This window comes from Monopterus albus, unplaced genomic scaffold (genome assembly GCF_001952655.1).
Source record: "Monopterus albus unplaced genomic scaffold, M_albus_1.0 scaffold80.1, whole genome shotgun sequence".
Taxonomy (NCBI): Eukaryota; Metazoa; Chordata; class Actinopteri; order Synbranchiformes; family Synbranchidae; genus Monopterus; species Monopterus albus.
Genome location: NW_018127960.1, coordinates 597613 through 621587, shown reverse-complemented (window position 1 = coordinate 621587; position 23975 = coordinate 597613). Strand labels below are relative to the sequence as shown.

Here is a 23975-nt window from a genome sequence, read left to right as displayed (position 1 = left end):
CTGCTAAGTCTGGTCTAACTGCAACATAAGCAACAAAGGTTTGTAGATGTTTCCTTAAATGAGCTCCAAGTGTGAATAATGTCTTTATGCTGTAAACTGCTGGACATTATCAGATCACAGTAGGTGATGATTATTATGTCTGAAGGATATTAAATACACCCATCTCACTAACTAACCTGATATATTTGCAGATCCACATCTATTTTGTGGTGCATATAAAGGTTACACTCTCCATTCACTCAAAGGTCAACAGTGCCGAGGTTCGACTGGTCAACGATGCAAATTAATGCCTCAAATTTCACCTGAGTTGAGCACAACTTGGAAGCTCTGCACAGATTTACTCTGCCTCTGCGTGCAAATCAGCTGATCATGGGGTTTCCATTGAAAGACAGTGGTTTAGCTATAAATGCCTATTATGACTGGTCCCAAACACATACCCTGTATTTATTCCCACATCCCCAACCTAATTTGTCCTGATGTTGCTGATGAGTTCCTGTCTGGTTAAATGGACAGCTCTCAGGTTCTCTTCCTCTCTTTCACCCTATGGAACATAATACGGCCTCAGTGAGATGCATCAGATAATTTTGCATAAAGAGGGGAAACAAAGGGTTGTTTAATACATCCAATTTTCAGGTCCTTTTTGTGCTAAGATAACATTTTCTGCTAAATAGATGTTCAGATTTGAAACAGTTATGGTCTGAAGAAACTTCTGCCTAAATTACCAGTCAGTTCTTTCAAAACTGAGAGATAAAGAGAGAAACTGGGCCATGTTCCCATAACGACTGTGGACCACATCAATAAAACATGATTTTTTTTGATTAGAAACAAATCCAGGCCAGTGCTGCTTGTGGAAAGATAGTGTCAACATGAACAAATGGAAGAAATGATCTACAGTGGCTTCAGAAAGGATTCAGAGCTCTTCTCTCTCCATTGTAGAGTTCATTTTAAACAACACTACATTTTTTTCTGACCAATCTACACTCAGTAACTCATAACAAAATGAAAATATGCTTTTGCAAATAAAAACTGAAATCGCTCACTGGCACAAGTATCCAGAGCATGTGAACAGCCGTCATCACAGTTGTTGTCTGAGTTTAAGTCTTTGGCTGGGCCCCTCAGTGACAGGCAGACACTTGTCCTGAAGCCACTCCAGTGTGTGTGTTTCACCGCCACAAACAATAACATCACAGGTGGTGTTAGCACTGGCTCCAAGTCTGTCACACAACACTCCATCTCAAGGTATGACATGATAAAACTACTGGTACTGTATGTTGTTTTAACTGTTTGTCAGAGGTGCCAACTGATGAGGGTCCAAAAAGGTCACATTTTCCTGCCCCAAATTAAAAAAAAAGAGCTGTGCATGACACCCAGGCTCTTTAGAAATACACTAGCATAACTTAAAACAAAGCAAATTATTAACACTTATATTTCAGGGCACAGATGCCCCTAAATGAAAATTTAAAAAAAAATTATAGGCCCAGTTACGTTCTCTGTGGGAGCTCCGACTTCCTCCCCCAGTCCAAAGACATGCAGCTTAGCTTCACTGGTGACTCTAAACTGCCTGCAGGAGTGAATGTGTGTGTGGTTGGTTGTCTACATGTCAGCCCAGCGATAGACTGGCGACCTGTCCAGGGTGGACCCTGCCTCTTGCCCAGTGTCAGCTGGGATTGGCTCCAGCCCCCCAGTGACCCTATTCAGGAATAAGCGGTGTAGATAAAGGATGGATGGATATAGGCCCACAACCTGAACAGAGTACTGAATTAAACAGGAGTTGTTTCAGCCCTCCTTGTAAACTGATTTAATCAGTAATTTCATGGCAGGTGTTGATTAAATGTTGGTATTTCTCATGAACAAGTAAAGCTTTTAGGTCAGACCTGCCGGCTGCAGTACAATAAGACATCAAGGAGTCACCAAAATCATTGAGATGACCCCCAAGAAAAGTGAAACCTTCCACATTTCCTGATCACCTGGTCAGTAGCTGCTGATGTTTGTTGCTCTGAGGTGTCTGTGCTTGACCTCAGCATGTTTGTGCATGCATGCACCTGTATGTGTGCGTGTGCACATCTATTAGATCCAATATATCAGGGAAGGTCATTAGCAATTCTCCGGACAATTTCTCATCCTCGGCCTGTTCTGGCGTCGGAAGCCACCAAGGTCACAGGACGCTGAGTGCTTCTTGTGTTACACATGGGCACATCTGACATGGCAGTGAAATAGGCCTCATTGTGGTAATTATCATATCACCTTTCAACCAGCAGATATATGGAGCGCTGATAATGTCGCATTAATGGGAAATGCATATGAGGCGAGCAATCGATGGACAAATGACCTATAACGAGGTCCAGGACACTCAGCAGTAAAAGCTAACATTTGAATGACTGTGATAAAACAAGTCTTAGGGATTAACTTACTAAATGCAGCAGGTTTCATATATGAGAACTTGAGTTATCAAAAAAAAGATTTTTTATTGTTGGGCATGAATTGATTGGACTTGTCAAGGCTTTTCTTCTTGCTGTTCCAAACATTAGGAGCTCAACATATGATCAGTGACAGATGGCTACGTGCAGTGGACTGATGGTGAAACGTGTACCAGGCTGACATTGCCCGTCAGCAGGGTACGTTTATTGTTGCTTTTACATTTTTGAATAATCCCTGCTTTCAGTTCTCTTCACTGGATGTGGTGATATAAATAACAGAAGTGATGAAAGGTGATCCATGTGAACCGTATACTTTAAATATCACTCATGAATCAGTGTGGTGAAAGTAAGCTTCACTGTGAGGAACCATTTTATGTCTCCAATAGACAGCAACACATCACCTGTAACAGCAGTGGATGCTCCTTTTCAGGAACGTTCATACAGTCTCTGACACGTCTCTGTCTGCCCACCGTGACCACAGATCTCTGAGCAGCTCTAGGTGAGCTCAAAACACCTAGAAGCTGGGCAGCGATGCAACAGTTCGACACGCTGATTGGACGTAACCAAGCCTGCCTCTTGTCACTGACATTACAGAATTGTAATAACACAACATTATTAACTTTCCACGATGATATATTTAATCTGATGAAACCTGAAAAGAATGCGGTGCAGTGGTTAGCACTGTCACCTCAAATTAAGAAGGCTCCAGGCTCAAACGTTGTGGCCGCTGTGATAACCTAGGGTGTGCCCCACCCCCACAGATAATGGATGGATAATCCTGAATGCAGTTGTAACCAAGCAGCTACTGTACTCCCACTTAATCATTCTCCTCCAACGTTTACTCTGCTCTTCAGTCCATCCATTCATCTTCTGCTTTAAATCTTTGTGTCCAGACCTGCTGTCAATCTGTCAATCAAGTCGTCTTCATTGTCTCAACTCTGGACATTTTGACTGTATGCTGGTCCCCACATCAGTTAACCAGCCTGGTTGCCTTCACTCTCCCCTAATTTCTCCATTCTGTCACTTCTTGACTCATCCATCAGCACAGTCCTGGCACCTTGCATGACAGTCATCTTAAAATATCACCGCTAAAAGTCTACTTCAATTTAATGGATCATAAGGCTGGAGCGTGAATATTTAGTGAGTGTGGCTGCCGCCTGGAGATTTAATCCAGTGCTGCATAATTGATGGAGAGACGTTGGAAAACTCACAGATCATTAAATGTGATAGCAGATTTGCCAAACACTTTTCAGAATAGTTTATGTTCAGTGTCCTGTCAGGGCTGTATGTTTTGCTCAGAGACAGCTCCTGAAAACTGGAGATGGTGGTGATGATGATGCAAATCATACCTGCTTTACTATGTTCACCCAAACACCGACTTACTCAGGCCGGACTGAAGATAGAGTTTTATATCTCTTGCTTGAAAAAATGCAGGTTTATCACAACATGTTAGGCCATTTACAAGACAATAATCCATTTTAAAACAAAACTTTACATAGATACAAGATATAAACGATAAATTAGATTTAGATTTTACAGTAGCTTAATGCCGACATCAAAATAAGATTGCATACAGTGCAAATTGTAGGAGAGAAGACTTGTTCTATTGAGTATAGATTCCGAATCAGCTTTATTGGCCAGGTGTGCTGCACACGAGGAATTTGACTCTGGTACAGCGGCTCTCAATGTGAACATACATATCCCCATGCAAGGCAACAGCAAGGGGCAAGTAGACAATATACCAACATAGCTGTGTAGTATAACAAAAGAAACAGTATAAACAAGCAATAAACAATGCAAACAGACAAAGGAATGTTCATTAGGAAACGAGATAAAAATAAGAATAAAAATAGATTTCTTAAAAAGAGACCAGTACGGATCTGTATGATCTGTACGAGGTATATTTACAGGTATTGCTCTGAGGGTTATTGTCCAATCATACTGTCGTGGGTTAAGTGTCCATCAGAGTGACAGCCTGGGGGAAGAAACTGTCCCTGTGCCTGGTTGTCTTGGTGCACAGTGACCTGTAACGCCGTCCAGAGGGGAGGAGTTCAAACAGATTGTATCCAGGGTGTGAGGGGTCAGCAGTGATCCTCTTCGCCCTCCTTTTGACTCGTGCAATGTATTGGTCCTCCATGGAGGGCAGGTTCACACCAATGACCTTTTCTACAGTCCTGACTGTCTGCTGAAGTCTGTACTTGTCCTGTTTGGTTGCTGAGCCAAACCAGACAGTGATGGAGGTGCAGAGAACAGACTGGATGACTCCTCTGTAGAACTGGATCAGCAGCTCCTGGGGCAGGTCGAACTTCAGGAAGTGCATCCAAGTACATTTTAAGCTAAATATCTCACTAAAGATAGTTAGCCACACCTTCTCTGTTATTAACGATATTTCTAAAATTTTAACAGAATATCCCGTCAGCAGTCAGAAGAAATGTTCATTAGAAACTGATGCTTATCCAACAGCTTGTGTAACTGCGGCGTGTGTTTCAGCCAAAGCTGAGCCTTCAGACCGGCTGCTAACTGAAAATAAGAAACGCTCTTGCAGCACTAATGAAACATGTCTGTACTGGTATGTATTGAGTTAAAGATGACAGTATTACTCTGATTCTGTCATTACTCTCAACAGACATGCATGTTGTATTGCATTACTTATTGCTACAATAACTTTAATATTTAAAAAAATGAACGCTGATTGACACTGTGGGCACAGAAACAGCGACCACACACGTTAACTTTCTCAGATTCAGGTCTAGATAAATTCCTCACTCTGCGTTTTCCTGCCTACAATCAATCTGATTTCACTGAGTTTATAACCTGCTTCACCACCAGTCATCAGGACCACATCTGCCAACACCACCGCCACCATCATCATCACACGTCCCAAATCAGTAGCAGCAGTGTGTGAAATACAGGGTGTCTCAGACCCGCTGACTGACAGAATGAGATTCCAGGGGGCCTCAGAAATGAGTCTATTTATTTTCTATTTAACTAGAAAATAGGGTTTATTAAATGTAACATTTTAAATGTTTGTTTTTAAAGCAATCTGATCAAATATATTGCAATCACTGTGTTTATGGTCAAAAGTGATCCTCTGACAAAAACAGATTACAGTTCACAGGAGCGCACAGGCTGTTACAGTAAAAACGCATTGGCCACTGTACCTACAGCTGCTTCTGACAAGATCTAATGGCCATACAGTAAAACACAAAGAGAGGCACAACGTAGGCTGTATCCCCGTGGTAATAATGAAACTTTACCATCTGAGGAGATGGTTATCAGTAATGGCTGATTGATCTGCAGGGTAGTCATCATTTACCATGGCTCTTGAGGTGCTTTCATGTGTTGCTCCTGTTTGTGCATCAATGTGTAAATATTGTAACACATATCCTCAACACAGCTGTCTGCATTTCTCTTTTTCATTTTCATATTTGTTGCCATAACACTGGAACAATTATTGGATAGACTGAGCTAATCAGTCTGATCAGTCATCGTACCAGCTTCTCAATGGGAGGATTTGCTGCTGCTTCTGTTTTATGACTATAACATGAATAACATTGATTCTTGGTCTGACAAAACAAATCATCTGAAGATGCCACACTGAACACTGGGGATGTTCACTGCTCTAGACAACTGTGATAATAAAAAATTATTTACAGCCTTATTAGCCACGCAGGCTTAGTTTCCCTTTTCAGTTCAGTGATCAGTAGTCGGCTTTGGTGAGAAGTTAAAATGTTAAAAAAAAGTTTAAACATCGTTTCTGCTGTCTTTATTCTCCAGCCTCTTCGCCACCACCTTCCCCTCCCCTGAGCTTCTTACCTGGATCTTGATTGGCCAGCTGAAGTTGGACACGTAGACATAGAAGGTGATGTTGTGGCGAACTCTGAAATTAAACTTTTCACAGGAGAAACTGTTGCGGTGCTCCCTGATGTTGGTCCTAGTTGTGATGTGCATCTCCTCACCCGAGATGGTGCCAGCTGCCAGACACAAACAGCGATTGTAGAATACCATTACAAGGAGTAGAACAAAATGAATCACTGAATTATTTTAATTTTTGAATTATTCTTGCATACTCTTTAGTCTTACACCTAAAAAATATCGTCCACAATATACTTTACTAGCATCTCAACAGTGTTCACTGTCGGTGCAATTCTGTCTGTCAGTGAGAGAGTACCCAAACAGTCCAAGACTTGGTCTATCAAGAAAAGGACTTCTCAGGACAAATTAGAAGAAACCCTCACTTTGACACCATGTAGAAAACAGCCAAGAGCAGCAAAAACAAATTTTCAATTCAAAACTAAGCAGCCCCTTGAAACCAGCACAGCAGTCAAGCTGCTGTCAGTGGGAACATCCTTGAAGAGGCATTTTTTACAGAAAACGTGTTAAGTGAGCAAGTTAAATGAAAATAGTCTCGATGTTAAAATGTCAAGGTGTGCCGTTCATCTCACGCAGGCAAATGAATATTTAGTGGCAAATGTATTTGCATGACACCTCACAGTAATTCAGAGCATGCTTGTAAATTTGCTTCAGTGCTGAAGTGGTCTGATTTCAGTATCCTTCAGAGCATTATCAGCAGTTCTGTGTTAATGGCAGAGTTTTCCAGGCGTTGTGAATAAAATATTTCTACCCCCTGTTTTATCGGGGCCATTAAACACTCTGTAATAGTCTGCACACACACACACACACACACAGTCCCAAACTGAAGAGGCTCTGGGCCCCAAGACACCACAAGAAAGCAGCATGCTTTTATCTTAATTGAAATCAGGAGGGAAAATGTACAAAATGCCTTAATTCCAAAATCCAAAACAGCTTAAGGACACTCGGCCACAACTGACAGATAGTGACTGTGGGACATCTTCACAGACAGAGTTTTAGAGGCAGACTAAACAATCACCCACTGTCAAAATTCATATCAAATTACATTAGACAGTACAGAAATGTCACATTATAAAGAGGTTTTTTTTAAGAAGATCGCTTTGAACTGATTTTAGCTGTATGATATGCTCCTTATTAACTTGTCTTTGACAGGATTCTAAATGTACAGGTTTTATTTTACATGTAAATATGTGGAATATATCTCAACATGTTCCATGGAAGTCAAATGGCATTACACTGCAGCACACAAAGTAGCTGGTGTGTTGGGATTTCAAATAATAATGATCAAATTGCAAATGGCATTACACTGCAGCACACAAATTAGCTGGTGTGTTGGGATTTCAAGTAATAATGATCAAATTGTTTTTGAATTTTTGATACTTGGATAGTTTGACATTTTCAATTTTTATGATTTGTTGCTTTTCCTAAATTTATGTGAAAGTAAGCTGCACATTTCATGGGGTTTGTACTGCTGATTGAACCAAACAACTTAAAGGCATTACATATGTTTCTAGGAAACTGCTGTGGGCACCTTTCACTATGCTCTGATCAGTGATTCTGCACATTAATCAGCAATAAGTCTAATATAAGTTGAAGTTTGCACTTGGCCACTCGGTGCCGAGAAGAGGTCTAAGTACAGTATGCATGGGGCTGCAGAGCCTTTACATTTTTTGATTTACTAATCTAAAAGCATAGAAGCCAAAATCCTTCAAGATAACCAAGCAGATCTTAGTGTAGATGCAGTGTAGTACAAACACTGTGCTCTCTACCTGTTGAGCTCAAGGACCAAGTGATGTTGAGGTTGAAGTTGTTGGAGGCATTGATGGACATGTCGAGGTTTTTGTTGACCTGCACACAAAGTAAAAACACATGCAAGGTTGGGTTAGTTGGCCGACATGGACAACCTGATTTTGATCTAAAATAGACAGTAGTGCAAATAGGTTGTGACACATTCAAAGAATGCAAAGCAAATAACTGATTCTTTCATTTCTTGGTTTATTTAATGACTACTGGGCCTCATTTGTAGCCCATATTGTTGTTGGATACCTTCCCCATTACTGCGTGCAATTGATTTACTTATTTTCTTTCAGGTCTGCTGTTCTTGTGTGCATTCATGCAACGGGAAAATAATTTGCTAAAATGTTTAAAGTTTTACTGCTCAATTTGTGTCGTCCAGTGCCAATCTAAATCTGCCAGCAGCTTTATGGATTCATTGATTTTTTTTTCTTGCAATGCTGCCTCAAAACCCCACGTAAAGTTGCACCTGAACACACCTTCAGGCAGAGGAAAAGTCAGATCTAAAAAACAAGGATTTAACATTAAAATCGAGTGTCTCAGTGTTTGCCAGCAGATTCCTTCGTTAGACAAGAAATGCTCTACAGCTTCTTCTACTTAAAAAAAACAACAACTTCCAACGCTCCATGTTGCACATCAAGTAACGACAGCATACCCTGTTCAGCTTGAGCCACAAACCTTTGCCAAGTCACCATGTCCCTGTCCAACTTCCAATAAATGGAAAAATACCTTAAGAATCTGAAACTGAAAAAAGGGTGCCACGAATATGAAACAAGCTGCATTTATTTGGCTCAAAATTTAAATTAAATCCCATTTGCACTGTAAATTATCTGCAACAAGCAGCAAATGTCCCTGTGGGCCCATGTGTGCATACGTTACCTGTTCAGGTTTAGCCAGGAAGTTGATGGCAGTGTAGTAACGGTCATCTTCCTGAAGCAAACTGAAGGTGAACTGGTAATCGATCAACAGATTGTCTATGTGACACAGAGAGAGACAAGGACAAGAACGAGAAATGAAAAATAAAAAAGCCAAAATTGCTAAAGGAGTCCTATCAACAGATCTGAATTGCTGAGCAGTGGTACGTTACTGCTTTATTTGCTTGAAACGCCTCCATCAGGTAATATTCTCTTTGATGGATTGCTTCGATAATAATGCAGTTCTTTTAGGGTTTGCTGTAATTTTTCATGCACATGCATCTGGCCCTCTTCTGATCCCATTCCTTTTCCCTTCACAAATGTCATTCCAAATAAAACCGCCATTCCAGCTCATTTATTTGAAGATGCCCATCAAACAGAGATTTATGAGAGTAAGACAGTGGGCGACACCGACCAGAAGTCGATATTCAATTAGATGAAGAGGCTACAGTGGTGACAGTTTGGTCAAAGATCTCAATCAGTGACAAAACAAACAACGTGTGTGCATGTGTGTGTAAACACACAATATGAACACGAGGAGAGCAGCTTCTTACACAAGCAAATGGTCTAATCGATAAGAACATGAGTGAGAGTCTAAATAATCATGTTCTCTCTGAGATTGAATCATTCCTGAAAGCAGCTCCTATTGAGTGTCTGGAAACAGTGAGACAATGGCCAGTGTTTGGAGAGCAGCACACTAAGTTCCACATGTGGATGGACAGCAGGAGCCACACTGGGTCACCTCGTCCATCTGCCTGATGGGGAAGTAGCAGAGGAAGAGGAGACGCAGAAGGGGGAGTAAGGAGAGAAACAGCTACAGTATGTGGCCATGAGAGGATATTTAAGTTAATCAGTGTGACTGTTCAGTGCTAACCTTTCATGTAATGTGTGTGTGTGTGATATTTGCATCCAAGGGCAGCTCATGCTGACTCATGCAGGCAACACTCAAAAGGGTTTTCACACTCTGGGCCATCAGTCCGATAGGTTATTGTAGTTCTATACTCCACCACGACCGACTGACAGCTTCCAGGAAGTCAGCTGACATGAGCTGCCAGACCTTCAGTCAAAGGAAGAATCACTAAACATGGCCTGACTGCTCATAGACATTTCATGCCAGAATACTGCGTTTAAAACTATCAGTTAACCTTCACAAGAAAGTCCCTCTGTCTCTGCCTCCTGATTCTGAGCCAGTCCCAGCCGATGTTGGGTGAGACATGGGGTACACCTGGACAGGTCACCAGTCTATCTCAGGTGACACAGTGACAGACATCCTAACATGCATGTCTTTGGACTGCAGCGTGGAAGCCGAGTACCCAGAGGAAAATCCTCACAGGAAGGCCCCAGCTGGCCATGAGGTTCGGACCTAGAACCTTCTTACTGTGAGATGACAGTACTAACCACTGAACCACCATGCCACACTTTTCAGGCTTCATCAAATTAATTATATTGTTGTAGAAAGTTAAAACTTATTACAATTCTGTAATGAAAGTGGCATAATGTGGAATAGTTACATCTGACCAACACATGGCTTGTTTAATAAAGTGGTCTCATTAGCAACCCAGAGTATCTAACTGCTGCATTGCTGCCCAAGCTCTAGCTCTTCTGAGCTCCCCAATGCAGCTGCTCTGGGAACTTGGGCACGATTGGCAGACAGAGACATGTCAGAGACTGTTTGAATGTTCCTGAGCATCCACTGCCGTTACAGGTGATGTGTTGCTGTCTAGCTGTGAGTGGCAGCAGGAGGTAGGCACAGTGTTGAGCCGATGGAGCAGACTAACTTTGTGTCACACACTGTAAAGAGAGAGAGATGTTTAACTCCCACCTTCCTCTCAACTGTACGATCCAGGATGAAAGCAAATTATATTTGACAAACACCCGTTTTGTTCAGCCTCTATGGTAGGTTAGACCGAACAGCAGATATCATCAGATCAAAGACAGATTCTTTTCTTAACATCCCTCCTTCTTCCTCTCTCCCTCCCATTCAAACACGCTCTGCTGCTGCTCAGTTGTTTATCCCATAAGGGTCATCAGTACAACTTTGGGTCTTTTGGGGGGGGTTAATGGTTGAGAAAGGGAATGGGCAGACTTCTGTTTGTGCGTAACTGTGCGTGCGCATGCAAAGTATCTTTGTGTATTTACTCCTCAATCCAGTCAGTATATATTCGTCTGCAAATGTTTTGGCTGGTTGCATACATGTCTGATTTGTGCTTGTGTGTCTGTTTATAGGTGTTTGTGTGTCTGCATAGTTAAGCAAACAAATAAGAATGCAGCACAAAACACATTGAACACTAAAAACTAATTACACCAGCTCCTCTGTGTGTTTCTAATGTTTGATTTCAAAGCTGTTAGGAACAAGAGCATTAGCCAGGTTTAAAAGTTCATCTCGGCCAATTACAAATCCCATCTGAGAAATCTGACAGCAGGTTCACTTAGGCAGTCTCATTTACACTAGCACATGTGACTCTCACTCAATTGTATCAACGTATTGCAAAAGGTATTAGTGATCCCCAGAAGAGCTGAATTAGAAATAGTCCACACCAATTCAGGCATCAATCAGGTCCACAGGCGGGCGATCTTATTACCATAATATGTAAGCTGATTCAGAATATATGAAATGAGAAGACAGAAGAGAAAGCCGTCACCTGGAACACAAAAAGTCTGCTTCAAATTAAAATCCCAAACAAGCATGAACTCACCTACAATGTCAGCTTGTCAGACTCTCTTGCTGAGATTTCATTTAATGCTTGTTAACAACTCATTATTTCACATTTGCAGCACTTCGCTGAGGAACCGGCCTCGAACCAGGGGAGTTAACACAAGGACAACACAAATTTGATAACAGCCTTGGCCAGAGGTCAAGGTAACCTGGAGGTAATGTATGCATGAGGTCAGTGGCCTTGATTTCTTATAAATTCTTTAACAGTATAATGATCTACACCAGGGCTTTGATGCTAGTTCTAAAGAAATTCAGAAATCACATGAAAACCTATACATTTAGGAAGATGGTGGGGATGGAAGCACAGGTGCATACACACCGGGTGCAAGGCTGTAGGAAAAACGGCCAAGATGCAAAAGCATGAACACTCAACACTCAAATCTTCAAATGAATTTAAAAATGTCATCCCACTTGGATCTTCATCAGGTCAAAAGGATCCAAAATGGTTACCACATCCAAACAGGCTTCATGTGGCAGGGTGTGGTTAATCCATCAACCCTACCAAGGTGACACTCTTTTTAAACCGTAGTACACATAAACACAGAGCTGTGGGATACATGAGAAAAAAACTGAACATCCCAGGAATAAAATTATAAACACACCTCGAAAATAATCCAGTAGAATAGCTCACACACATACCAAGTAACAAAATCCAATACAACTACATCACAAACTGCTGCTGCAGTAGAATCAACACCTCTTGTAAATCTAATCTTCACAAAGTTAAGATTTATTGGAGTACTGTAGTATTGGATTACATTACAGTAAATAGAGTACAGTATGGGACACACAAAGCCAATGTGTACACTCCTAGCTCTTACTGAGACTCACTCATCTAAAATCAGTCAGAATATTTAATAGTCTGTCAGGTTGCACTGTGGGATTGCAAGAAAGGGTTTTGGCCTAAAAGGCCCAATTAATCCTTGGTGGACAGGCATCCAGACAAACTGCCTGTCAGCAAATATTGAGGCATCCTGGACTGACGCCAGACCGTGGTCTAATGAAGAGCCTTAGGCCAGGAACGATGACTACTGATCACTGCCATGCAACTATTTAGAAGTCTGAACTGAACTGACACACAAACTTAGACTTGTCTTTAATATCACTTTTAGCACTATAACAAGACATCGAGTCTAGTACAACCTGGAAATATGACTAATCAACACTTCATGTCTCTTCTACCACTGACTCAGTTTTTGTTTTGTTCTGTCACTAATTGACCTTTAATTGCAGCAGTGATAAATATCAGAGCCTCTTCCCTCTTCCCTCTGACTAAGCTTTCCCAGCTGGCCTGAGGGCAGTAAGCAAAGCTGACTGTGGCATTAGCTGGTAATTCAATGGGCGCCTGGTCTTTCCAGTGGAAGTGGTGGGACACTTCGAGGCCATCTCTGATGAGACATCCCTTGTAGCCGACTGTGATGGAATATGACAGCGGTTCATTAAAGTGTTGCCCTGCTGATGCCTGTGCATAAACACTAGCCTGACTGGGGGCAAACTCATTGAACAGTAGAGCTGCTTTTCATCAGTCGACTGGTGGTTCAATATGACAGCGTTAACTGAACCAAAGCATCACTGTCTGAACTTCATCTCCCGAGCGAGACGAGGAACCCTGCCGACAGTAGCTGGACACATTTATCAGTCTGATGAAAATATTTCATCAATATGAATTTCTGACTGCTGTTTTATTGTTGTGACGTTCCTCTGTGTGTTGCAGCTTGTTCTGTTTTTATTCAGACTATGTTGCATTGAGCTTTCACTTCAGTGAATGTGTAGAGTCTAGTTTAGTCCTTTGACAATGTAATGTATACATGGAGCCACATTCCCCAGCAAGAACAATCCCATAAGCAAAAAACAGAGCTTCTTTCCAGAGAGACAAACTGTATTTGAGGAGCCGCATAACAAAATGGCATGTAGATCGTAAACATCATCCCTCGGTTGTGAAGGACCAAGTACTATGACATTATTATACTGACACAAAACAACTTTTAAAAAATGATTTAGTGTTGCCTGAGTTGGACCAGCAAAGGACTTCAGACTTTCTTCTTAGGGAGACAGTCGGGGTAGATGGTTGGGCATGTGTTTCATCCCCCGTATGCAACATTTCACTCTGGCATGGCAGAATCTTGTGACTGCCTAGTTCATGTTCAATTAGTCTGCTTACAGCTGACTTTGAAAGAGGAAAGGAGAGGCAGCAGACAGAGAAGGGAGCAGACTACTAAACATGTCTGATTCAGTGTAGATGTCAAGGGGGGCCTAACATATTATGATATTCAACCGTTCGACCTTCACGCGTTTCTCTTCATAGTTAAGTGCTTAACCTTTTTCCTGAAGTGTTGCTTCTAAATATTTTCTACCTTACTGGACAGCTAGGACTGCACTGCCTCTATCTGCATGTACTTTTTTTTTTTTTACTTCCAGTGACATTTAAGGCCAATATTGACTTCAACCACAACTGTGGCTGCTTTCCTTAGAGTACGGGGAAATAGATGGCTTTTAAATGTGTAAATCATACACACCCACTCTCTGCATGTGTGTGAGAAAAGGTATTGTGTGTATTCATGTATGCACATTGAGCGTGCTTGCTCTTATTCAAACAAAGCCGACCCCATTTCACAGACAGCAGAAAAGATAATGTTACATTAACGACAAGACACAATGCAGCCAAAACACATCACTTCAGCTGCAGCCATAGTGATAACAAGGAGCAAATGACTTTAAGAGCCATAAAAACTAGTGCTTGTGTGTTTCTGTGCTTGACTACATGCATGTGCCCTCCACAGTGCTGGGTAAGGGCATTGCATTGGTGCCATCTACCTGTAGTGAATTCAAGCCAGCAGGGTAAAACCAAACCATCCATGAAGTGTAAAATAACACTTCACTACCCCAGAGGGAGCACTCAGTACAGATAATATCATGGGTTCCATCCCTGTGTTTCAGGCCTTTTCACGAGCTTGGTTTTGCTCCCAAATGACGACATGAGTTGTTACAACCTTAAAATACAAAATGTGTTTTTTTTTAACGACTAATGATCTTCTTAAAAAGGGCAGATTTCTCAGTTAATTTTATGAATCTGTGCCTTAAAAGAAACATTATAAATGGCCTTTTACCGTGACAGCTTTGCAGCCATAAAGGTGAGCCTTTGTTACCATCTTGAAACAGTGTTGAAGCTATTTCTGACATCAAGGCATTTGAAGTGACGAGCGCACTTGGTGGCATGACTCCTCTGATTGCTGTAACCTTTCAAGCCTCTCTCATTGAAACCATAATAACCCACTCGAACAGGAGGGCTATTGAGACTGACAGGACTTGAACTTTGTTATAGTGTGTAATAATATGAAAACCGACGATGACTGTCCATACACTGAGTGTGTGTATTTATTTGTCTACCAGTGTGTATGTGTGAGAGACCCACAGAGCAGATGAGCATGCGCTTGTGTGCCACACAACATCTGTTTTGACTACACCACTCCTCCTTTGTCTGCTTTTAAAAGGACAACCAGCAATTTGTTTTAAACGACCTAAGTGAATGGGACCCTGCTACTGTCTGGAAGCAGGACAAAGTCAGATGAGTGAACGAAAACACTTTGGAAAGTCCTTGCAATAAACTGCAGCACAAATATTGTGTTATTTTCCTAATGTTATCTTTCCATATTCACTTGTGTTTGTCTCACCAAGCTAAGCTGAGATCACAAGAGCCAACACCTCTACTGCCTCTAACTATTCCTGGTATATTTGATTTCTTCTTTCTTCATACATTGGGAACTGCTGTCGTGTATCACGCTGCTTTTACTCTGCCTCTAGACAGAGGTGCAGACGTGGAAGACAGCATGTATCCCTGTCTCTGCCTGATCTGCCAAGCCGTAATGACCCCAGAGATGTAAAAAAAAATTAAATTATTGTAAGTCACTGTCCCAAAACAACTACTGTAAATAAAGCACAGGTACAAAATCAAGAAATTAAATACTAGGACTTGAAAGGTGCAAACAGCCCTGATGCCATATACCCCTCAAAGCCTGTAAATTGTGCTGGAATGTTTTTTTGCCACAAAAATTTATATTTGGAGTACAGAAAGCTTTTGGAGCAACACCACCACCATCACTGATAATGCTTTGTTTCTTTTCCACTATGAACAATTATAACTGACTAACAACATTTAAACAAATCGTACCTCTGTGTGTTACTCTCTAACAGATAAGTGTGTGTCCCTTCATGGGAAGTCAAAGTCTGCTTCTAGGGTACCTACCTTTCAGGGATATACAAAAGATAAACATGGGGCACAGCATGACACAGTGTGCAGGGGCAAATTAGTCGTGTGTGTGTGTGTGTGTGTGTGTGTGTGAAGCATCAACAGGATACTTACAGTAACATGTTCCTCGGAGAGGGTTACCAAGGTAACGATTCTCTGAGTCACATCTGGAACGACACAGGAAAGGCAGAGAGGAAAAGAGAAAGAAAGAATAAAGGTATTAGTGATAAAGAATCCATATTGTCAATGTTGTGTCAATACTATGACCAGGCTACCGCACTCAGACACCACAACATTTCAGTTTAAATGCAACATCACTGTCGTTGATATATTGTTTAAATGGAAAGAAATGTTACTGTTATTCACTGTGACCTGGGAGAGTGTTTATAAAGGCACACATGTATTGGACAGTACTGCCTGTGGTTGAAAGTGTGACCTTTAGGTTAAAGGAAGGTCTCTAATGGCCAGTAAGCTCGACTGCAGCACAGTCGGGTAAAAAAAATCTTCCAATTAGAAATTAATGATTTTGTTTTTCCAAAATACATGGGATCTGCATGAGTTTCAAAGGGCCCAGGAACTTAAAGTCTCTTAAGGATAATGTAAACTAACATTCAGCTGGTATAATAAAAAAAAAACATTAGGGTTTTTAGTTATCAAAAAATGATATGCATTCTTTTGAGGCCATTAAAATGTCCAGAAGGATGACATGTAGCTGAAGGAGTTCAGACCACACATAGGAAAATCACTGCTTGGCAGCTGAGAACAAAAGCCAGAGTTATTACACTTCCAGTGCAAGTCAGATGGAAAGGAAATGTTAAAAATGTGATGGGAGGACTAAATGTATTTGCTATTATAACGTCAAGGTTTTCAACATGTCTTTAAAGCACATTTGCATGACTGAGAAAGTGGTAGAAATCCTGTGTTTTTCTGTATGTGGCTCCCTGACGTCCATCTGGACTTTAGACTTTAAACAGAAACCCTAAGATGTATTTACTGACATTGCAGCAGCCTGATGAAATTCTGTATCATGGCCATCTACAGAAACACTTCCTGGTTATCAAACCCATATGCCGGTCTTTGACAAGTTTTAGTAAATATGGGCAATAAATCATTGGAAGCACGACACAGCGCGCACCCAGTTTCACAGTGTATCACAGGAAGGACGGGGGGGACTCAGAAAGACAAGGTTGGTTGGAGAGAACAGAGCATAAAAACACAAAACAGAAGAATGACAGATGGAACAAAAGAAGTACGTGAACAAGAATTAGAAGTCAGGTAAGATTTAGAGGCAGAGTGTTAATGAATTCTCTGTAGCCGGTCACAGAGTCCTGCTGGAGACTGAATACCCCATTCTTTGATAAAACCGGTCCAAGGACGAGGTTTTAAAATCATGACAGCCAGACAGTGCTGCCATCCTGAATCAGGAGCTTGGGGCAACAATAAAACAAAGAAAGAGCAAAAAGAGTAAAAAGCTTTTTGTTCTCAGGCTGGATTTAAAAAAAAAGCTGATTTGTCTGATCAACTGTAATTCTTTCTTGAACAATTCAATGTCAATTCCTGAAATCCCAAGATCCATCTTTGCATTTGTGCCTTTTCTCAGTAAATAACAGGTGCACTAAATGTTACATGTACACAAAGGTTACTTGTTATAAGAGGTTCAGTTCAGACTGCCTGAGGTATAAAATGTCTACTTTGTGGAAAATGAGTTGGTACAAAATGTACAAAAAGTTATACTGTATATGATAGCTGGGTATATTAGCAGGCCCAGGGTGGTTAACTGACTGACTAGCTTGTAGCAGACCTAGAAGGACAGGCTGAAAATACAACTACACGCTGATCTGAGTTCTCAGTTTGCTTTGCTGAAAAGATATCATCTCTAGCTACGAGTTGTGAGGCCGTAAAAGTTGAGTGAACTGAGTGTGAACTTTATTCAGTGTGTTCCTGCTGGGGAGATAACCAGAATAAAGTAGAACCCAGAAACTGTTCACTCGACTTCCACGGCCTCACATCTGGTGGCCAGAGATGATATCAGGCTGACATCAACACAAAACAGTGCAGATGAATCAGTCCAGGTCATGTCTGTTCTCAGACTGATCATTAAAGTGGAGGTCTGCACTTAGCATCTGTACTTGTATGGGATAGCATTTTGTTTGTATGTGTGATAAGAGCTTATAAATGACAACTGTTATGGGTTTGTACTGTAGCTTCTACTTGCAGTTACAGCTAGCAAGCTACATAACTAGCTGGTAGTGTCCGACCATGCAGACTGAAACTAGCCAAACATAGATTTTTATGCCTACATATGTTAAACCACACATGAAGAGCTAGAGAGAAGAGGGATGAACCGAGGCTAAGTAGGTGGTCAGGATGAGCCACTTTCTCTCTTGAGGGACACTAAAGTCCTGGATTCAGAGCTCCAGCAAAACGGGGACAGAAATAAGCTGCTTACAGCGTCCTAATGGGGGCAAGATAAAGGCCACACAGGACTGGACTGTGTCATCATTTAAAACACACACTGACTCATCTATATAAAGAAATACACACACACACACAAAGGACAAAGGACAGGTTTTCACTTTTCAGTTCCTGTAAATCTGTACAAAGATAATGTCTGCAGTTCTATGTATCATTTATTTTATTAATGTGTAGGTGTTTCACCTGTTAAAATTTTTATAATCCCTGTACAGTTAGTAATATGGAAAACACAATATCAAACAGTTTTTCAGCATTTCATCATGACAAATGTTCATAAGTAGAAATACTTTCTCCACAGTCAAGTGCAGTAAAGATGCAAACTAGCAGCCAATTAGTGAAGTTTTCTACATCTGGAGAGGAGGCCAATTAAAGTTACATCAGCAAAACACAAACCACGAAACAAAATACTAAACCAGGAGAACTAATATGGAGACCTCTACGAGTGCTGATGAAAAGTACACACATTCACAGTCACAATAAAACAAAAACCCACACAAGTTAGACTTTATATAGATGATTCATGGATGTCATAAAATAAAATTATATCTACTATAACCACAGTGAAACAGCAGAGGGAGTGCGTGTAGCTCAGGTATAGACCATATTTCAAAAATCTTGACCTGTCCCCTTCACACTCGGAGCTACACATCTGTGTAACAGCTGTCACTGGTCACAGCTTCACAGCCTGCACAGGTTTAAGCTCTGATATGATCTGCTGAAAGAGCCATTTCACTCTGCTGGTGGCACAGTCGGAGGATGCTGACATGCTGTCCAACACTGATCCACAGAAACATACCTTAACAACCACCATACACTATTCATGAGTACCTACTCCCATTGGCTGGAGGTGATGATTCATGTTCACACACAGCCAATCAAAATAGGTCCTAATGAATAATGCAAGATTACTTAATGGTCTATCTTCACCTTGTCTAATGTCTGCTGCTGGAAATGCAAGACAGTATATAGAGATAAATGAACCAGAGTCTGATCCTGAATGGGAAGGGGATGAAGCTGCTGCTGCTGCTGGAGACTCCAACACATCAGCAGAGAAACATCATTAAAAAGCACAAAGCTGTCACTGGAGAACAGATACAGTCTCTTCAGACTAAACTGTATGCAGGTCCGAACATGAACAAAGTGAAGAGGGACAAAAACAAAGAAAGTGACTGTGTTCTGTTTAATATTAATGGGACAAAATGAAAGTAATCTAGTACAAAAGAAAATGATATTCATGACCTAAGGATACACACTAAACAAAAAACACTTCCTCACCAAACAGTCCCCTAACTTATGACTGCACGGGACACACACACACACACCTGCTGTAACCTGAAGGTGATTACCATCCACCCCCTGAGGGAAATTGCTCGTTCATAATCAAAATGACATACAAATGGCCGAGTACTTGGCACACCATTTTGAAGCAACTCAAGCAAAACAAAGCACTATGACTGAAAGACATTTAGAGGGACAGAGGAGGGTGGGGGGGTTCAGAGCAAATCAGAGGTGAAAGCGACTGCAGCACACTGGCTTAGGGACACACAAGCGAACACATACAAACACACCGTTTCTGCTTCTCTCAGAATAATGAAATTTGGTGTGAGCTGAAAAGAAATGAGCTCTGAAATCTGACAGTACACTAATGCTCAGCTGCAGCCGGGTGCTGTTCCAGAGGACCAGCGTGGAGATCGCACTGAACTGCTATTGTTCTCCACTTCATTGTTTTAAAGTCTGACATATAGCATTTTCATGTCAGCCATTTTCTGTCAGGGAAAAGTTGCTTTGCCTTAGTCTGCAGTGATCACATTCCCTTCGTACTGACAGTGTGCTACTGCAAACTGTGGTGTGTTTTTATATTGATAAAAATATGCAGATGTTGTTTCTGCCAACTTCTCTTTTGCTCCGGCACAAGATGTCGTGCCTGCTCTTCATCCTGCCAACAGTTGCCTCAGTGATTAGTGATTAGTAAATGGTAATTAGTGTGCACACCACTGCTGGAAGAATCAGGTGGGTGGCAATTTAAAAGGTCTGGAACCTAGAAACTATATTAGTTGGAGACCAATGCACCACAGTCTGAACGGCTTTTTCCAATAAACCTTTTGTCTGTTTGCTATAAAAAAGGACAAAAATAGTTTTTTTTCCCCAGTGAATCATTGTGAAATGCCTCTCAAAGGAATGCTCTACAAAAATACTCAGTCCCTGTACTTTTAACAGACGGCTCTAAGGTTTATAGCTCGACACTGTGGCAGCTGTAGTCTGCTTGAAGTTAAGACTGATTCTAATAGGGGCAAAAATAAGGAAAGTTAGTAAAAAGGAATAAAGTATCATTTCATTCACTCCTCAAACCACTACAGTAGCGTAAACTGCTTTGAGTGAGGATAATTATCTCCTCTCCTCAGCCGGAGCAGTGTGTGTTGCTTGTGGTCAGAATATTTGTTCCAGCAAATCAGTGGTTCTTTAATATTCTCATCACCAGATGTCTCCTCTGTTATTTAACTGAACTACCAGACAACTGAGGGCCAGCAAAATGGGGGCAGGGTGGGCCTTACTCACAATTGACACTGGTCTCCCTTGATGCCCTTAGCGGTACAGAAGCACTTCCCAGTGTTGATGTGGCACATGGTGGCATGGCTGTTGCACTTGCAGGCTGCAGAACAAAGACAAAGATCAAAGAGGGGATGGGGAAGAGAGAGAGAAGTATCAGTATTTTGTTTTTGAAGCTAATGGAGCTGCTTGGCATTCAGCAGTAAAACCTGGACACTGCAGTCTATAACAGGTGTTTAGCTCCTAACTGACTGAAATGTGGGTAGAAACTGTTGAGGAGAAACCAGCGGTCACCAACATGTCTGTTTTCAAACAGTACTCACATGCACTTTGAAACACTGAAAGAGTTATTTGCTGCTGACACCTTCTTAAACCAAAATGCACAGTCCTTGTTCAGAAACCTTGCTAAGTTGTTGTGTTTAGAGCACAATTCCCCAGAGAGCGACTCCTCTCAACTGTGGCAGAAGGACAGCAACATAAATTTCAAAATACAAACATGATTTGTCTACTTCAGACTGCACAAGCCTCTTTCATGAAACTAGTTTAGGAGGAGATGAACAAGTGAAACAGACGGTGACCGTGAGCATCCGAGTACCACTTTAATGCTTTAGGTACCAACGGCTGTCTGTGGGGTTCTAGACCTTTGGCCCTGTTCTTTTTTCAAGATGAAAGCTCCAATAAGCAGTTAAACAGAAAACACAAAGCAAACATAGCAGTTATGTTATGACAAAAGAAGTAAATGCCAGGTACTGGTAATGCAGCAGGGGAAGCAAAATAAGATAAGCCGGTTATCAACATCAGATTTTGGGTGTAATCACACCAGATATAATTCACTTTGTCCATAACAAAGCAAACAAAGGATAAAAATCTTCATAATAAAATGTAGTTTTAGGAATCTATTTACTGTGGGTAGTTTTGGTCGGAGCAGCACAGATGGGAGCCTAATTCTAATTTTTTAAAAACATTTTATTATGTAAAAGCAGAGCTCGATGTAGCTGGATGATTCACATGGAGTCAAGCCTGTAACTTAGACACTAAATCACTTCTGCATGTGGTGACTAATGTCTGACACAAATAAGAATGCTCTCAGTACCCTTATGTGGTGTGTGTGTGTGTGTTCACATCTGCACACAGCCACTCTTTCTGGTGTCCCTCTCCAACTGAATTGACTCTATCAAACATAAATGCTGCTTTAAATATTTTGATTTTTCTACACTCTCTCACACACTGAGGAGAAGAAAAACAAGGCTGTGCGGTGGAGCATTTAAATGTCAACGAGTCGAAAGCTGAATTGGCATTCTTCATCTTGAAAAACAGGGATGCTGACAGCAGAGGCGGCAACAATAACAAAATACAATTTCAGTCTCTTACTTGAAATTACACTGACCTGTCACACAGAAAGAAAACCTTTACAGAGAGGCACATTGAACTGCAAAGGTTTGGGAAATTACAGAGCCTTAACAAAAAGTGGCTCTTAGACCTGAGATAACAGACAAATCACAGGTGTGTTAGTGCAGGCTCTGGTCACCCTGCTGTTCACACAGGATTGATTTACTGTAGTAGGATGTCAACAAAGGCATCCAAAGGACATGGCCAGGAGAAATGCACAAGCATGCACTCAAAGAAAGATGGAAGACAACGACAGAGAGGCAAAGACAGACAGAAGAAGACAGATTGAACTGCAAAGGTTTGGGAAATTACAGAGCCTTAACAAAAAGTGGCTCTTAGACCTGAGATAACAGACAAATCACAGGTGTGTTAGTGCAGGCTCTGGTCACCCTGCTGTTCACACAGGATTGATTTACTGTAGTAGGATGTCAACAAAGGCATCCAAAGGACATGGCCAGGAGAAATGCACAAGCATGCACTCAGAGAAAGACGGAAGACAACGAGAGAGAGGCAAAGACAGACGGAAGAAGACGAACTAAATCAGAAATGAAGTTAAGAAGCTGCCAGTAGATTGTTACTGTTTTCAATCTAGAGCTTCTTCACTCACACTAGACAACACAAATTTAGACTGTTCAGCTTTCACTACCTGAAATATCAAAGGCCAAATTATTAACAGACTCTAAAGTAGTCACTCAGTGACATGAAAGTTAAATTACTCCACATCTCAGTTAGCTCCACGACAGGGAACTGCAGTCTGCTTCCCCTCTCCTCAAACGAACATGAACCCAGTGTAATCCTCTAAACAGTAAACATCCTGCTTCCAGCAGAGCTGTCCCAGTACAGACCCACACTCTGAAGACTTTATTCTGCATCAAACTTAAAATGGGACAGAAAAACAAACTCAAACAGTAACTAGCTGGTCATCAGCCTTTCTGAAGAGCTAATATTTCAGGGCAAACTGTTCTGTACCCTAATCCAGACATCCACGAGTTAACTACACCAGCTACAAGCCAGCCATTATTTGTACGCTACAGGGTAGAACCAAATAGGTTGGATATGCCTTTTAGATCGGCCTTCTTTTACCTGCGCAATATTGCAAAAATCAGGAGCATCCTGTCTCAAAGTGATGCTGAAAAACTGGTCCATGCATTTGTTACTTCCAGGCTGGACTACTGTAACTCTTTACTATCAGGATGTCCCAATAATTCCCTAAAAAGCCTCCAGTTAATCCAAAATGCTGCAGCCAGAGGACTGACAGGAACGAGCAAGAGAGATCATATCTCTCCCATATTAGCTTCTCTCCACTGCCTCCCTGTAAAATTCAGAATAGAATTTAAAATCCTTCTCCTAACATACAAAGCCCTTAATAACAAGGCTCCATTGTATCATAAAGACCTCGTAGAGCCTTATCATCCTAACAGAGCACTTCACTCTCAGAGTGCAGGTTTACTTGTGGTTCCTAGAGTCCACAGAAGCAGAATGGGAGGCAGAGCCTTTAACTATCAAGCTCCTCTCCTATGGAACCAACTCCCAGTCTCAGTTCAGGAGGCGGACACCCTCTCTACCTTTAAGACTAGACTTAAGACTTTCCTTTTTGATAAAGC

General features: G+C 41.4%; 1 protein-coding gene across 4 annotated transcripts in view; it reads right to left on the bottom strand.

The window, feature by feature from the left end:
- Positions 1-23975, bottom strand: part of LOC109963813 (attractin-like protein 1) — a 175376-nt gene that overhangs the window by 89310 nt on the left and 62091 nt on the right. For all 4 annotated transcript variants that reach the window (XM_020606673.1, XM_020606675.1, XM_020606676.1 and 1 more), the window contains 5 exons: positions 20992-21085; positions 16075-16127; positions 8964-9058; positions 8060-8138; positions 6234-6391 (listed from right to left, as the gene is read on the bottom strand). In XM_020606673.1, the coding sequence (XP_020462329.1) occupies positions 6234-6391; positions 8060-8138; positions 8964-9058; positions 16075-16127; positions 20992-21085 (479 nt within the window). The remainder of the gene's footprint in view (positions 1-6233; positions 6392-8059; positions 8139-8963; positions 9059-16074; positions 16128-20991; positions 21086-23975) is intronic.